Source organism: Panthera uncia (genome assembly GCF_023721935.1).
Source record: "Panthera uncia isolate 11264 chromosome B2 unlocalized genomic scaffold, Puncia_PCG_1.0 HiC_scaffold_24, whole genome shotgun sequence".
Taxonomy (NCBI): Eukaryota; Metazoa; Chordata; class Mammalia; order Carnivora; family Felidae; genus Panthera; species Panthera uncia.
Window position 1 is genome coordinate 48,062,878 of NW_026057580.1, and position 17,599 is coordinate 48,080,476.

Sequence of the window (17,599 nt, forward strand, 5' to 3'; positions counted from 1 at the left end):
CGGGTTTTGTTGTTCTTGTTGTTGCTGCTGCTGTTTTTGCTGTTTATTTATAGGAGTTCTTTGTATACTTTGGATGTTAACCTCTTATCAGATATATGACTTGCAAATATTTTATCCCATTCAGCAAGTTGCCTTTCCATTTTGTTGATGGTTTCCTTTGCTGTATAGAAGCTTTTTGGTTTGTTATAGACTCACTTGTTTACTTTTGTTCTTGTTTCTTTTGCTTCTGGTGTCAAATCAAAAAAATATCACCAAGACTGATGTCAAGAGGCTTACTGCTCCATGTTTTCTTCTAGAAATTTCAGGATTTCAGGTCTTAGATTCATGTCTTTAATCCAATATGACTTGATTTTCTGTATGTTTCATTCTTTTGCACGTTGCTGTCCAGTTTTCCCAGCACCATTTATTCAAGAGACTGTCCTTTCCACATTGTATATTATTGCTTTCTTTGTCATAAATTAGTTGACCGTATATGATGGGTTTATTTCTGGGCTCTGTATTCTGTTGATCTATGTGTCTGTTTCTATGCCACTAACATACTGTTTTGATTACTATAGCTTTGCAATATAGTTTGAAATTAGGAAGCATGATGCCTCCAGCTTTGTTCTTTTCTCAAGCTTGCTTGGGTACATGGGGGTCTTTTATGGCTCCATACAAGTTAGAGGATTGTTTTTCTATTTCTTTGAAAAATGCCACTGGAATTTTTAACGTTTATTTATTTTGAGACAGAGAGAGACAGAGCATGAACGGGGGAGGGGCAGAGAGAGAGGGAGACACAGAACCGGAAGCAGGCTGCAGGCTCTGAGCCATCAGCCCAGAGCCCGATGCGGGGCTCGAACTCACGGAACGTGAGATTGTGACCTGAGCCGAAGTCAGTCACCCAACCGACTGAGCCACCCAGGCGCCCCATCCACTGGAATTTTTATAGGAATTGCACTGAATCTATAGATGGATTTGGGTAGTATGGACATTTTAACAATATTAACTCTTCCCGTCCATGAACACAGACTGTCTTTCTCCTTATTTGTGAGGACCATTTTACACTAAAACTTCCACATAGTTGTCAACAAGTTCTTTTTGATAAAATGTTAACAGAGTGATTGTTTTAGGTCATAATCAGGAAAAATCAAGTATTTCTGTATGCCTACTCTGTTGGTGTCCTCTGAAAGCATAGCTCTGGGGAGGAAGTCTAGAGTATTTTCAATTATAGATTTAATGAAGTCATGTATTGAATGTAACTTTTACTTTGGAGAGCATATTATTTCTGTTTCTTGTTGCTGTTGCACAAATCTGAAGAGACTTTAGGGACCCCATTTTCATGTTTTATTTTTATTTTTATTTTTAAGTTTATTTATTTTGAGAGACAGAGACAGCATGAGTGGGGAGGGTCAGACAGTGAGGGAGAGAGAGAGAGAGAGAGAGGGAGAGAGAGAGAGAGAGAGAGAGAATCTCAAGTAGGCTCCATGCTGTCAGCGTAGAACCCAACGTGGGGCTCGAACTCATGAAACTGTGAGATCATGACCTGAGACGAAACCGAGAGTCAGACACTTAACTGAGTGAGCCACCCAGACACCCCTCATATTTGATTTCTAAAACAAAACTAACAAACAAGGGGGAAAACTCTATGAGGTAGGCAAGGGACCTATTAGATGGGATAGATAGGATTACATGGAGCATGTAGCAAGGGGAAGGAGATGCTTAAAGAAAAGTATAGGTAAAATTAAAACAGGATGCATGTTAAGATCTGTGAATAAAATATTTCATTAGTTGAAATACAATAATATTTGATATTTTAAAAGAAGTAATATTTTTGTCAATTAAAAATAGTCTAGTAAGGGTGCCTGGGTGGCTCATTCTGGTGGTCTGACTCTTGATTTCTGCTCTGCTCCTGATCTCACGTTCAGTGAGATTGAGCCCCACTTCTCGCTCTGTGCTGACAGCATGGAGCTGGCTTGGGATTCTCTCTCTTCCTCCCTCTCTCTGCCCCTCCTTTGCTCATGTGTGCACAATGCGCGCTCTCTCTCTCTCTGTCTCTCTCTCAAAATAAATAAACTTAAAAAAAATAGTCTAGTAAAGCATATACTTAGGCTCATATTTGAAGACTCAAATACATTTTTTTTTCCTCCAAGTAACTGTCACTCTTTTACAATGTACTGATAAACCCATACCACCGCTATTTCTGGTCACATCTTAGACAGTACAATATAATGGGTAAGAGCTGGGTTCTGGGCTCCATTGGTCTGGGATAGAACCATGATTCCACCCTTTATTAGCTGTGTATCCTTGGGCACTTTACTTACCTGTCTACATCTTAGTTTTCTTATTTATACTTACGTCCTTTTTGTACTTATAAGTATTTACTATGATGCTTAGCACATAGAATAAATGTTAGTAATTATTTCAGATTCAGCATTTAATACCTTATTTTCAGATTACTATTGTCATATCAGAAATACATTGTTTTTCTTTCAGTGATGTGATTTTTAAGATGTTCTGCATTCTTGGATGTAATTTTAAAAAAATCTTGGTATCAAAATTGTTTTCAGAGGAACACCTCATTAATTTTATCATTAAGCAGTGGGAAAATAACAGCTGAACAAAGTTGTGTCATAGGATCCCCTTCTCAGGAATGCAGTTATACTGCCTGTCAAAGAATACCTTGAGAAAAAGAATACTTTTGGGAAAAAATTATAGCTATTGTATTTCAAAAGATTCATCTATCCAACAAATATTTCTGGAGTGCCGTTGGCACACCAGCACTGTTCTTGGTTTGCAGATACCATGGAGAATAGAATTTCTGCTCCCGTTGTGCTTAGGAGCAGGTAGGGCTTAAAACACATGAATTTTTTAGTGACGTTATAAAAATATTAATGCAAATTATGTTGTTTTCACAGTCAGATATAATTACCTGTGCTCAAGAAGTAGAAATGATGATAAAGCAGTTAGGAGCCCAACTGGAACAATTAAAAATGACTGTAAAATCAAAGACTGCTGTCCCAACATCACAAGTCTTTGTAAGTATTTGCCATCAACTTTGACCTTGCTTAAGAGTGAATATACCTTTGAGTCCTATACAATCGAATCATAAGTAATCATAATTATAGTTAATCACTAAAAATATAATATTGGTTTTTGTACAAGTTGATCCTGTTCTTTATGGTTGTTTTGTAATAACCGTGTAAGTTGGATGCGGGACTTCCCTCTGCAGGCAGTTGCTACTAAAGGAAACGCGGGTATATATTATGATAGCCATAATACCAGCACGGGCTGTGGCAACAAAACGAATCTGTAATGCAGTGTTGAGAACACGTTCACAGTGGCTGGTTAGAGATTGCCTTCAGCCAAGGGGTGATGTGACTTGTGTCCTTTATGAAGAGACAGAGGATAATCCCTGTGTTTACCAGGCCTGCACTTACACTGACTTTCTGATTATCTGTACCATCTTAGGGGCAAATCTGGTAGCCCAAAGGAGATGTAGGGTGCACATGCAATATTTTATAGAGCATTTTGAGGCCTTGACAATTTTGTGTAACCATTCCCAATGTTAGGTTTTAAAAGCCAAGAAACAAAAGGCTAAGTTGTTTTACCTATGAGTAGGGCCTAATTAGTTTCTGTATATGTTTATTCAATAAGTCAGTGACCTTTAGTATGAATAAAAAACATTTTATCTCATGGCACCTGGTGGCTCAGTAGGTTAAATATCCGACTCTTGATTTCTGCTCAGGCCATGATCTCCTGGTTCATGGATTTGAGCACCGTGTCGGGCTCTGTGCTGACAATGTGGAGCCTACTTGGGATTCTCTCTCTCTCCCTCTCTCTCTGCCCCTCCCCCAATCTCCCTCCCTCTCTCTCTCTCTCTCTCTCTCAGCCTCTCCCCAAAATAAATAATATAAACATTAAAAAAAGTTTTTATCTCACTGATCTAAAATCTTTAACTTGCAGCTCACAAGATATGCCTCAAGATATATCTGTAGACTTTCAGGTTCTTTTAATCATGATTGAACCAGATTAATCTAATAGTAATGAGTCATATTTAGCTTTTTTACAAAAAGAAGATATTTTCCTCTTGGCTTTTTGAGGTCAAGCATCCATAAATCTTTCTTAGGTGATCGATGTGTTTGGCTTTTTGGGTGGGGGGGGGGTAAATTAACTTTATGACAATCACACCAACACGAATAGTTTGAGATAAAATACAAGTTTTTTTTCTCATAATTTATGAATCCTATTGCTATGTAGATTTTATTGTTTAACTTCACAAGACTTTGACTTGTCTTCAGAAGAATTTCTTTACTAACACAAATTTGTTTTTGTTTTTAAGAGCACAGTGATTTGTAATTCTATTAAACAGTTACATTTTAAACATTCTTTTCTCTTCTTCAGCCCATCTTCATTGCACTTTCCAATCTGTGGACTAGCTTCCAGGATGAAACTGTTTTGATTAGTGTCCTCAGTAATTTGACAACTCACCTTGAGCCATTCTTGGGTGCTCATGAACTCCTCTTTCCTGAGAAAGTAATGCAGAATCTTCTTGATGGGCTGACTGTGAAGACTGATGTGTGTAGGATGAAGGAACACATGGGTAATAGAAACCATCCTTGACTTCCTCTTCCTCTTAAAAGTGCCTCTAGAATAAAGGCACTCTTTTAAAATTTTCACGCTTGGGGCACCTGGCTGGGTCAGTCAGTGGAGCATCCAACGCTTGATCTTGGGGTCATGAGTTAGAGCCCCATGTTGAGCATAAAGTTTGTTTTTAAAAAAAGTAAAATGTTCATGCTCTATCCTTTTGATAAGGTATTAAACATCTTTCTTGATTAAAAGAGTACTAATGTTCATTATGAAAAGTGCAGGAAACAGAAAATATGTAAGCTAAGTACCTTACTATCCAGTAATAAGCATTCTTTTGTAAAAAAAAAATTAATGTTTATTTATTTATTTTGAGACAGAGAGCAAGTGGGGAGGGGAAGAGAGAGAATCCCAAGCAGGTTCCACACTATAAGTGCAGAGCCCAATGCAGGACTCGATCTCACAGACCATGAGATCGTGATCTGAGCCAAGGTCATGATCTGAGCCGAAATCAAGAGTCGGCTGCTTAACCTACTGAGCCACCCAGGTGCCCCCAGTAATAAGCATTCTTAATGTTATTGTCAGGGTTTTGGTTAGCAATGATTTTCCTTGCTTATGTGTTTCTGTTGTAGTCTTAGTGATCTTATTATTGATTTATAGTAGGAGAAGATATTAATGTTTGCCATATTTAGACCTCTATTTCTTTAGCATGTCATTTGCCATATATCTACCTCAGATTCAGGCTGAAATTTATAAATCAATGAAATTTATCCCTGTAAAATTGAGCTTATTTTAGACCCTTTAAGAGATGCACTGATTCTTATAAGAAGGCTGTCTTTATCAACAAACTACTTTTTACTTTTTTGGTATCTTTTGTCTTAAAGACAATGGGAAGTTCTTGAGAAATGCCAAAATAGAGTCTGGGCATTGTTGCCTAAAAAGAAAGTTTTTTCCAGAAAATGAGATTTGATAATTTACTCTCTAAATTTCTTTTACAAATTCAAATTTTGTATAAGTGGAAAATAAAAATGAAGTTGTAATTTCCATTCTTCAACTACCGGACTGAAAAAATAAACTTGAAAACTAAATTAGAAAGACTGAAAAGCATCCTTCCAGGTAAAGTTTTTCCTACTTATTTTATTGTATTAAAACAACATATCTACACAAATACCAAGTGAAATTAAAAAGTTAAAGTCACTTAGGGACGCTTGGGTGGCTCAGTTGTTTAAGTGTCTGACTTCGGCTCAGGTAATGGTCTCACAGTTCGTGGGTTTGGGCCCCGCATCTGGCTCTGTGCTGACAACTCAGAGCTTGGAGCCTGCTTCGAATTCTGTAACTCCCTCTCCCTCTGCCCCTTCCCGGCTCATGCTCTCATCTCTCAAAAATAAATAAATGTTAAAAAAAAATTTAAAAAAAGGTTGAAGTCACTTCAGCAGTAAATATTAAACTACTTCAACAGTAGATTTTAAACTCACCATTATTGGCAAGACAGTTTACTTCTTGGAGTTAAACATGTCACTTTCCACTATATGTCACAACTTTTTATTCACCAGAACACTATTTATCATGTTAACTGCTCCAGTGAATTGGGAGACCGAATGTTCTTCTAAAAGAATTTAATTAACACTTGCCACATCTCCTCTCTGTTTTGAGGCTTTCAGGCATATCAGGAAAAAAGAAGGAAGGTTTATTTTCCCCAAAGTATGCATTTACTTCTAGTTGTAGTCACAAGGGCATTTGTGGTATTGCTGTTTTGATGTAGAGCCAGACCCAGAAGTATAGTAGGATTGCCAAAGCTAAGAACCTTTAGGATCAGTGTTTTACAAATATGTGTTTTTGTTTGTGTAAAAAATGTGGACTATTTGTTTATCACATGTAAATAAGTAAGCCAGCCACCATTAGGAAGGATTTTTAAAAGTGTAAAGAACAAAGATTGTGCACCTTGTTATCAAAATTAAATTACTAAGAGAGATTTCCTTGAAGCTTTCTGCTCAGAACATTCTCAGCTGTTTCAGGAAACAATAGTCCTAGTATAGGAGCATCACATTTAAAGAATTTGCCCACCTAGTGTATTATGAAGAGCCATACAGTCTTGAATGAAGTTGATTTCTCTCTGTTTTAGTCACACAACAGCCAGTCTTTTCTGCATATTTTCTTGGGTTGTTTACTCTTCTCCTTGACTGAAGTTTTTCTTGTCCTCCTCTTTTATTTTAGAAGATAGAGTACGTCCGGTGGATTTCAGAAAACAAGAATGGCTTTTCCCAGAAACAACGGCCAATTTTGATAAATTGTTAATTCAGTATCGAGGATTTTGTGCTTATACATTTGCTACAACAGATGGTCTTCTTCTTCCAGGTATATTGTGGGAAATGATATTGCTTTGACTTCCCATTTTTTCTTTAAATAAAGCTGTCCTTGTCACTTACTTATTCATTTTTTTTTCACTTATCATTTTTTAAAACTTTATGGGATCTGACGGTGAACTAGGAAAGGAGCCACAAAGATGATCCAGACCAAAATCTTCATTTTTGAAGTGCTCACAGAATAATCCGGTGGACTGACATAAACAAGAATTACACACAAATGATAAGTGAGGTGCTCGCTTCGGCAGCACATATACTAAAATCAGAGCAATACAGAGAAGATCAGCATGGCCCCTGCGCAAGGATGACATGCAAATTCATGAAGCTTCCACATTTAGAAACGAAAACAAATAAGTGATAGAATGTGTATATAATGAAATCTGGATGCTACATTATCATAAAAGAGGGATGACTCATATGGCCAATGAGGGACTCCAGAAATTCACATGGCGTTACTAAAATAGATCATCTTCCAAAGTAATTAGTTGAAAGAGCAACACTAATTTGGCTGATTATGTTTATTAAAAAAATACTCTGTTGCTTTATGGTTGTGTTCTATTAACATAGATCAGGATTTCTGTATAAGTCAGATCCACCTAAGGAAATGGCCAATATTTTATCAAGTAAAATCTCTCTGTATATATTACTAGAGCTTCTCCCCTAACAAAGAGTAAGAAATTGAGGTGAAATAAATTATTATCCAAAAAGTGCTGTGTGAATTGGAAATAAAAAGTCAGCTAGGGCTAGAATGAAAACAGTTGGACAAAATTATTTCTGATTTACCTTACACCATTAACCTCTTTTTTCCTTTTCTTCTTTCTTTGTCATTTCTTTTGTTATATTTCGTAGTTGGATATTACTTTTTTTATTAGAAAGAATTATAGGAACTACATACAGGCTAGAGAACATGCATACTGACTTTTTTTAAAGTTTATTTTTGAGAGAGAGAAAGAGAGTACGTGTGAGGGGAGGGGCAGAGAGAGAAGGTGAGAGAGAGAATTCTAAACAGGCTCTTGTATTGTCAGCACAGAGCCCAATGCAGGGCTCGAACTCACGAGCTGTGAGATCATGACCTGAGCCAAAACCAAGAATTGGACTCTTCAACTGACTGAGCCACCAAGATGCCCCTGACTCATTTTTTATGGTATTAGATTTTTCATAATGGAAGTAAGAGGTTTACCATAGGGAGCTGAGAGAATAGTATTCTGAGGCCCCATGAGGGTCAGTGATACTGGTGGGGGTGGGGGGGTAACAATCAAAAGCCGTGAAGAAATAAGTGATGGAATATAGATGGTTTCTTTCTTTCCTTCTCTTCTCTTCTTTTCTCTTTTCCTTTTCTTTCCCCTTCCTTCCTTCTTTCCTTCTTCCTTCCTTCTTCCCTTCCTTCCTTCCTTCCTTCCTTCCTTCCTTCCATCCATCCATGCATCCATCCATGCATCATCCATCCATCCATCACAAATAAGAAAGGAAGGGAGTCACAAGAGACACAAACGCAAAGAACCATAGCTGTAGGGTGATGACGGAGGTAGCATGATATAATTGAAAAAGCTATGGGCTAAGGTTCAGGAGAGCCTGGCTTCTAGTCCAGGAGGTCTGTTTGGCCCCTTCAAGCTTCCACTATCTGGGATTCTAATAAAGAGAGAGAAATAGGAAAGTAGAAGAGCTTGTGGGGCTATGGGTTTCAGAATCCTCTCTCAATAAGCTAGCCCTGACTACTTTGTTCACTACATTATTTCTGTTTGCTACATTATTTTCTGGGCAGCAGCAAACTGCACTAACTCAGAGGAATTCTGTAGGACTTTTCCCCTTCCATTCAGGACTCCAGACCACATGACTTAAATCCCAAGGCTTACTAACTAGTTAGGATCCTTTTCAATGACTACACCGGTTTTATTGCCAATCACTTTCCCTTGCCTACTCAAGCCTCACTGGCTTTCTTGTTATTCTTGAACATCTCAAGCCCATTTTCACCTCAGAGCCTTTATGCTTGCTATTTATTCCCTCTACTTGGAAAACTCTGTCTATCCCCCAGATAGCTACATACCTTGCTCCTTCATTTTATTTAGCATTCCTAGATCACCCAATTTAAAATATCAACCACACCCTTTTTCCTTTTATTATGTGTTTAACAAGCTTATTTATTTTTTTTGAGGGTGGGGGGGAATGAATCTTAAGCAGGCTCCACACCCAGCACGGAACCCAATGCGGGACTCAATCTCATGACCTGAGATCGTGACTTGAGCTGAAATCAAGAATCGGACACTTAACTGGCCAGGTGCCCCTTGGCTTTATTTTTAACCTTTTTTTGCAGTACTCTCTGGCCTATGGTATATTTGTTGATTTGTTGAGAGCAGCAATTTTGTTTTTATTTCCTTAGTGCCAGGAATAGGGCCAATAAATTTTGTTGAACAAATGAAAAAATAAATAAGGCAGTACTATTGTTTCATATATAATTCCCACCAACTATGTGGATATTTAATAACCCTTATTTTTGTAGTATCTGTTCACAGTGGGAAATACTTTCTAACATAGAGACTTATATTTTGGGGATGCCTGGTTGGCTTGGTCGATGGAGCATGCAGCTCTTGATCTTGGGGTCATGAGTTTGAGCCCCATGTTGGGTGTAGAGATTACTTAAAAGTAAAAATCTTAAAAAAAAAAAAGGAAACGTATTTTGGGTAAGTTGTCCCATTTTTGTAGTTTTTATAGAATTATTTTTAAAACAATGCTTATAGTAGTTAGTTTAAAGGAGATTTGAAACCACGAGATGACTACGTGCCTTCCCATAAAAGATTTTCAAACATTTTAGATCTGTATAGTAAAATAATTTTTACATAAAACCATTCGTTAAAATTAATTTAATATGAATTTCACATAAAATAGAATTTAACAAAATGTATAATTTAAAATTGCTAATTTTAGCATTTTAACAAAATGAAAACATGTTAAATATGCATAAGTCATATGTTAAATATGCAGTATGTAGGGGATGATTCTATGGATGTATTATAAACATAGAATCACTTACTATTTTATATCTCATTCATTTCCTTTTCTTAATTTTCAGGAAATCCAGCAATTGGAATTTTGAAATATAAAGAAAAGTATTACACTTTTAATACCAGAGATGCTGCATATTTATTTGCAGAAAGTCCTGAAAATTATATTGATTTAATTAAGGAAAAAGCAAAAAAAAATGCAGAATTAATTCAGCTACTGGAACTTCATCAACAGTTCGAAACCCTCATTCCATATTCTCAGGTAAGCAGAGTCAGTATTTTAAGAATTTATGACATTTAAAGGTATAGTTAATTAGAAAGTTATACATTGTTGTTCCAAAATCCAAACAGAGACTGGATCAGAAGAGGGCCTTTAATGCTATTGGAAAGAGATTCACCCCGAAGAAGGAAACTAATGAAATCCACAAAGAATAATGAAAACAAGATAAGGAGTCAAATTGATAAATTAGACTGGAAAAATCTGGAAGAGAAAGACTACGTTTAGATAAATAACTGAGTCTGTAGGATTTCCTTATCTAAAATTAAAGAACTTAGCACAGATAACACAGGTGATAACTTAGAGTTGTAAGATAATATTTTCTGATATATTTTATTACCTGATAGGGTAAGCTCTTTCCTTTGCCTTGTATTTTTTCAAAATTGTCTTAGTCATGCATGGTAGTTTTCCTAATAAATTTGCTAAGTTTCCCCCAAAATCTTACTGAGATTTTAACTGGAAATGAATTAAAATAATAAAAGAATTTTTATGTTTATTATATTAGGTTGTCCCATTCATAGTACCATTTAGTTTTTTTTAATAATTACTAGTTTCATTAATTATATCTTAATAAAGCTTAATGGTTTTAGTTCTATTTTCTACTGTGCCCACTTCTAAAACTGTATGTGATCCCAGCAGTGGCTGGTGATGCTAATATTAATACATGGTTTTCCCCCTCAGTATGATGACCCCTCCATTGAGTTAACAATTCTCATATGGAATGGGTTTGTTTCTAGGCTTTTAATTGTGTTCCACTGGCTTGTGCTCTCCCAGTTTTGTATTTCATTCTGTTTTTTTAAAGCTTATTTATTTATTTTGAGAAAGAGAGAGAGCGAGTACAGGCAGGGAAGGGGCAGAGAAAGAGGGAGAGGGAGAAAGAATCCCAAGCAGGCTCCACACTGCTAGCACAGAACCCCGTATATGGGGTTTGAACCCATGAACTTAATATGGGAGGTGTATTTTGGGAGGGGAAAACCTAACATCACTCATTCCTAAGTCAAATGCCCCTCTCCAATTTTCACAATTGGTAGCCTATGTGAATACTTTGACCTGAGCCGAAACCAGGAGTTAGATGCTCAACCGACTGAGCCACCCAGGCACCCCTCTGTTTTTCATTCTTTTTGTGATGTCTTCTCATGAATGAAAGTTTTTCATTTTAATATGTCATTTATTAATCTTTTCTTCACGTCTCAAATTTTGTCTTGTTTAAGAAATCTTCATGTATCTCAGATCATAAAAATATTCTCCTATATTGTTTTGTAAAAAAATATGGATTTTGGATTTGCCTTTCACACCTGACTCTTTAATTGACTTGGATTTGATTTTTGTGTCTATTGGGAGGTGAAGATCCAATTTTAATTTTTTTTCTATTTGAGTAATGAATTTTCCCAGACCATTTGTTCAGTACTCTTTCCTTTCTCCATATCTATAGTGTCTTATATGCACAGGCTTAATTTTTAATCTCTCTATTCTATTCAGTTCAATTTTTAAAAAATTCCTGTATCTATATCTTACTATAGCTTTATAGTAAGTTTTGATACCTAGTAGAGTGAGTTCTCCCACCCTTTCCTCTCTAAAGGATCTTGGCTATACTTGAGTCTTTACTTTCCATATAAATTTGAGAATTTATATTGTCAGGTTCCATAAAAAACCTTGAAGGAATTATGAATTTGCATGTCTATAGACAAGAATTATTTGACCATGCCACCACTTATTTATAACTTACAGAGTTGTAAGATACTTCAAAGACAATGAAAGGTTAGAATCAGATCATCAGAAATGTATGCTATATGTAGATAATGCATAGTTTTCCATTAAACAATTTTCCCCTATATTTTGGGTCTTGTTTTTTTCCTTTCTTTCTGTGTATTTAATTCCCAGCTCTTCTTCAGTGACCTTAAGTACCTATGGAAGTGAGTTTTCTCCCTTCATATTTCAAAGCTGTAGTTCTTATAATTATTTACTTGCCATTTACTTGTACTGTGTAATATTGCTAATCATCTTGCAACATGTTTTTATCTACCCAACTATATCACAACATCGTTCTGAAGGCAAAAAAAAATTATATCTTATGTTAGGTGGTAGGCAATCAGTAATTATCTGCTGTTTGATTTGAGTAAGAAGTTAATCTTACATGGCATATATATATATATATGTGTGTGTGTGTGTGTGTGTGTATGTATATGTACATATGTATATGTAATCTTACATGGCATATATATGTGTATACATATATATACACACACATATACACATATATGTGTATATATATACACATATACATATATATACACATACATACAATGAAATATTACTCAGGCATAACAAAGAATGAAACCTTGCCATTTGTAACAACATGGATGGATCAAGAGGATGTAATGCCAAGTGAAATAAGGCAGTCAGAGAAAGACAAATACCATATGATTTCATTCATATGTGGAGTGTAAGAAACAAAAGCAAATGGGCAAAGAGATAAAGATACAAAAAAACCAGACTGTTAAATACAGAGAACAAACTTGTGGTTGTTAGAGGAGAGGTAGGTGAGGAGATGGGTGAAATAGGTGAAGGGAATTAAGAGTCCACTTATCGTGATGAGTACAGAGTAATGTATAGAATTGTTGAATCACTATATTATACACCTGAAACTAATATAACACTGGGTTAGTTACACTGGAATTAAAAAAAAAGTTAATCTGTCCCTCCTGTGCACTATGATCTGAGTTCCTTAAACCTCTACCACCCTCTCCAGCAACTTCATATATAGCACAATCATATCTTATTTAGCCTGGAATTAATATTTAATATTTTAATAGTGAGCTTGTGGGTATCCCAGCAGAAAATCAAAATATCCAACTAAAACAAAACCAAGTGTATGCATAGTTTGGGGTTTAGATATATCCTAAAGATGTTTTGATACCTTAAACAAATGTGATTCATATTTAACATTTAATGGCTATTTTAAACTTCAGTCAGTTTTCAACAAAGTATTCATGTATGCTACCGATTGTGAAAATTGGAGAGGGGCATTTGACTTGAATGAGTGATGTTAGGTTTTCCCCTCCCAAAATATACCTCCCATATTAAGTTCACAAAGTCAGGTACAAAGAAAGCCATAATGCCCAGGAAAATTATCACATTTAGTTCACTACTATTAGCTTATTTTCTCTGCTGTCTTTATGAGTATATTCCATGTTGAAAAATTCTTATTTTTCTAATCTTTTTGTCAGTTTATTTTTAGTTATCTCTAAATAATGCTGCTTTTTAATAAATACTAATTACAGAACTTCATTTCTTTAGATGAAAGATGTTGACAAACATCATATAAAACCAATTACAAAGTGTGAAAGTAGCACACAAACAGATACGCACATATTGCCACCAACGATTGTGAGATCATATGAGTGGAATGAATGGGAATTGAGAAGAAAAGCTATAAAATTGGTTTGTAACAATATTTTCTAAAATTATTTATAGGTTGGGGAATTTGTTTTCTTCAGCTAAGACAGCAGAAGAGATGATATTTTGTACATGTGTTACATTCAGCCACAAATTAAAGCAGAATTAGTCCCAAAAGTTACAGGTCCAGGGCACAGGACCAAAAGGGATTGTTTTGGTACGAGCAGGGTGGGTCTCTCAAGGGTAGTTGTTGTGATAAGATGGCAATAGATGTTCTAGATTCATTGAATCAATTTCTAGAAAATAGGCATGCTGTCCAACAATTTCTACCAGCGTCCCTGGCCTCTAGCTTTCCTTGTTTCTGCTCCTGTGGCTTCCATGGGTGTACACACTGGCCATTTACTTGGAACTCTGCCTCATCTTTCTTCTTTCTCGCTTCAGCCTGTGTATTTGCTTCTCCCTCCACTTGGCCCTCATGGTGTGGGAGTTTCCAGGAAGATGGTGCTAAAGCTGAGAACTATAGGTTAGGGAACTTTAATGTGTTGTTAGTCATAGAGTGGGTAATTTAAATTACTTGTATAAACTAGTGGGATGTATACAGAGTTCTTTGCATATAATTTGCCAGCTTTACATTGTAAGATTGTCTTCTAATTTTAAGCACATACGGAAGCATGAAACTATTCTCAAATTATACCATCCAGTGACTAGAACAATGGTAGTTGCTCTCTCTTTCTTTCTATATCCATCTATTGTTGTAATCTATGAGATTTAGAGCACTTTCAGCTTCCTCTAATCATTTAAAGTATATCTTTGTCTTTTGTAGTCTTTTTTTTTTTTTTTTTTTTTGAGGAGCAGAATGTTAACCTCTCTTGTGTCCCCTCTTATGTCAGCATGTTCTCTATAGGCACTGAGCTCTCTTGTCCTTCTAATTCTCAGTCACCTTAATCATAAGAGGTGCCTGCCCTCAAAGCTTGGCTTTGGAAATCTCATCCCTTTGTGACTCAGTGGAATTCTTCCCTCTCACCCTTTTTACAGTACCTTGTCATTTTAGACAATAAGTATTTAGAGTACGAAGGAAATAAACTTTTATATCTATAGCCTTTTCTTAGTATATTTTATCCATCTCTTTAACTGAAATCAGGTATGGGAGTAAATGAAGACTACCCAAATCAGAACAGAGGCTATTTATTCAAAGTTTTCTATAGCAAAGGAGTCAACCATCATCACTGGCCGTTGGCAGGAACTCCAAAGCAGGCAGGGAAAGTGGGAAAGCCTTATAGTGAAAAAAAGAGGAAGGCTTCAAGCATGCTCTGACTGGAGGTTGTTGACATGGGGAAAATGGAAGCAGGCTAACTCAAAGTTGGGACTCTTATGTGAATGGTTTGGTGGGCATAGTTGGCTTTCTCTGGTTGGTCCTCAGTTGGGGGACCAAGGTTGGGGGGGGTGGGTAGCAAAAAAATAGGGAAGCTGGCCAAGTCCTGTCTGTTCCAGGCTTATAGCTACAGCTATAGAGGTTGTGGAACTGAGTTCTATTGTCATACAAGGTCTAGCTTTTGGCAGTTTGTATATTCAGTGTCTCATAGGCTTTTCACCAATCATGGCATTTCTCTTGCCACCCTTTGTGATGGCAGCTTTTCAGTCCCTTAATTTCCTGGGATGAGGAAGGATCAGCTTCCTGGTATGTCTTCCAGATCCTCGTTCCATTAGCATTCCTATCAGTTACTCTTCTGTAGTACATGAAGCTCCATCCCCAATGTTCTTTTGTGTTATCTACTAAACTCACTTGAGCCCATCAGATACCTATGGGTAACACAGATATTACACACTTGTTCTTCAGAAACTAATTGTCTAGCAAGTGACACTGATACACTAAAAATATCTCAATACCTCTTGGTAAGTGGTAGAATAGAAGTGAAATAAAAAATGAACCCTGGTGACATTTTAAGTTGGTCTGAGGTATAAATAGGCAAAGGAGAAGAGGGGAATGATGGTTGGATGGATATGAGAGGTAGAGGTGCCAGCATAGGTCTGGACTGGAAATGTTAAAAGAATGGCATATTCCGTGGGGCTGCACTGCATACCGACTGAACTCTTCTTCTCATTCTTCAACCTCCACTTAATTCTGAGGCTCACCTTAGACCTAATTCTCCTCTGGAATCACATCACGTCAAATGCTGGCTCCCTGTATATGACCAGTACAATGTGCTGGTAAGACAAAACTGAGTGTATTGCTTAAAGCTATAGGAGGAATCAGCACCTCAGCAGAGCCTAGGCAGTGTCTTGAGGGGGAAGAGCAAGGTCAGAATGTATTGAGAATGTGAAGTTTGGGGGAAGGTAGGTCTTTCAAAGCCAAGAGTAGGTCAGGGGATGGGATGAGGGCTTGAATTAGATTAGGTAAAGATCATGAAAAAGCAGCCCAGCACTGATGGGAGAATCTGTGTGTTGGTACTTACTACTGAAGGTGTGTCTTTTGGGATGTTCTGTAGTGAACAATCAAGTTATTTGCTTTGGTAAGAGTCTCTTGGAATGATCAAATTATGCTAATGAAGATATCCAAATAGAAAAGTCATACTAATGTAGACAATAAACTCAGTGTGGAGGAAGTAGTTTTGGTTCTCAGTCATCCACGGTGTCTCAAAATCTGGAATATTTCCTCTCCTTCCAGGTCTCTACATTTTTATTGTATTTTATTGTATTTTATTTTATTTTATTTTATTTTATTTTTATTTATTTATTTATAATATAATATATTCTCAAATTGGTTTCCATACAAACCCAGTGCCCAGGTGCCCTCCTCAATTCCCATCACCCACTTTCCCCTCTCCCCCCACACCCCCATCAACCCTCAGTTTGTTCTCCTATTTAAGAGTCTCTTATGGTTTGCCTCCCTCCCTCTCTGTAACTTTTTCTTCCCCTTCCCCTCCCCCATGGTCTTCTGTTAAGTTTCTCGAGATCCACATGAGTGAAAACATATGGTATCTGTCTTTCTCTGACTGACTTATTTCACTTAGCATAATACCCTCCAGTTTCATCCACATTGCTGCAAATGGCCAGATTCCATTCTTTCTCATTGCCAAGTAGTATTCCATTGTATACATAAACCACATCTTCTTTATCCATTTGTCAGTTGATGGACATTTAGGTTCTTCCCATAATTTTGCTACTGTTGAAAGTGCTGCTATGAACATTGGGGTACAAGTGCCCCTATGCATCAGCACTCCTGATTTCATTTGTTTCCATATATTTTTAAATTTCTTATGTAATGGCCTGGTTGACCCATTCGTTTTTTAGTAGGGTGTTCTTTAACCTCCATGCTTTTGGAGGTTTTCTAGACTTATTCCTGTGGTTAATTTCAAGTTTCATGGCATTGAGATCTGAAAGTGTGCATGGTATGATCTCAATTCTTTTATATCTATTGAGGGCTGTTTTGTGACCCAGTATGTGATCTGTCTTGGAGGATGTTCCATGTGCACTCGAGAAGAAAGTATAGCTTTGGGATGCAGAGTTCTAAATATATCTGTCAAGTCCATCTGGTCCAGTGGATCATTCAGGGCCATTGTTTCTTTACTGATTCTCTGTCTAGATGATCTATCCATTGTTGTCAGTGGAGTATTAAAGTCCCCTGCAATTACCACATTCTTATCAATAAGGTTGCTTATGTTTGTGATTAATCGTTTTATACAGTTGGGTGCTCTTGAATTTGGTGCGTAGGCATTTATAATTGTTAGCTCTTCCTGATGGATAGACCCTGTAATTATTATATAATGCCCTTCTTCATCTCTTGTTATGGCCTTTAATTTAAAGTCTAGTTTGTGTGATGTAAGTATGGCTCCTCCAGCTTTCTTTTGACTTCCAGTTGCATGATAGGTAGTTCTCCATCCCCTCACTTTCAATCTGAAGGTGTCCTTGGGTCTAAAATGAGTCTCTTTAGACAGCAAATGGATGGGTCTTGGTTTTTTTTAATCCATTCTGATACCCTATGTCTTTTGATCGGAGCACTT

General features: G+C 36.7%; 1 protein-coding gene and 1 non-coding gene across 2 annotated transcripts in view; both read left to right on the forward strand.

The window, feature by feature from the left end:
* The window catches only part of CFAP206 (cilia and flagella associated protein 206), a 39,086-nt gene that overhangs the window by 18,442 nt on the left and 3,045 nt on the right, over positions 1 to 17,599 (forward strand). The window contains exons 8-12 of the mRNA XM_049654644.1: positions 2,895 to 3,014; positions 4,381 to 4,579; positions 6,778 to 6,918; positions 9,994 to 10,187; positions 13,500 to 13,647. Coding sequence (XP_049510601.1) covers positions 2,895 to 3,014; positions 4,381 to 4,579; positions 6,778 to 6,918; positions 9,994 to 10,187; positions 13,500 to 13,647 — 802 coding nt within the window. The remainder of the gene's footprint in view (positions 1 to 2,894; positions 3,015 to 4,380; positions 4,580 to 6,777; positions 6,919 to 9,993; positions 10,188 to 13,499; positions 13,648 to 17,599) is intronic.
* LOC125939274 (U6 spliceosomal RNA) lies at positions 7,159 to 7,265 on the forward strand. Its single transcript, XR_007463012.1, has one exon. It is a non-coding gene; the product is annotated as a U6 spliceosomal RNA (small nuclear RNA).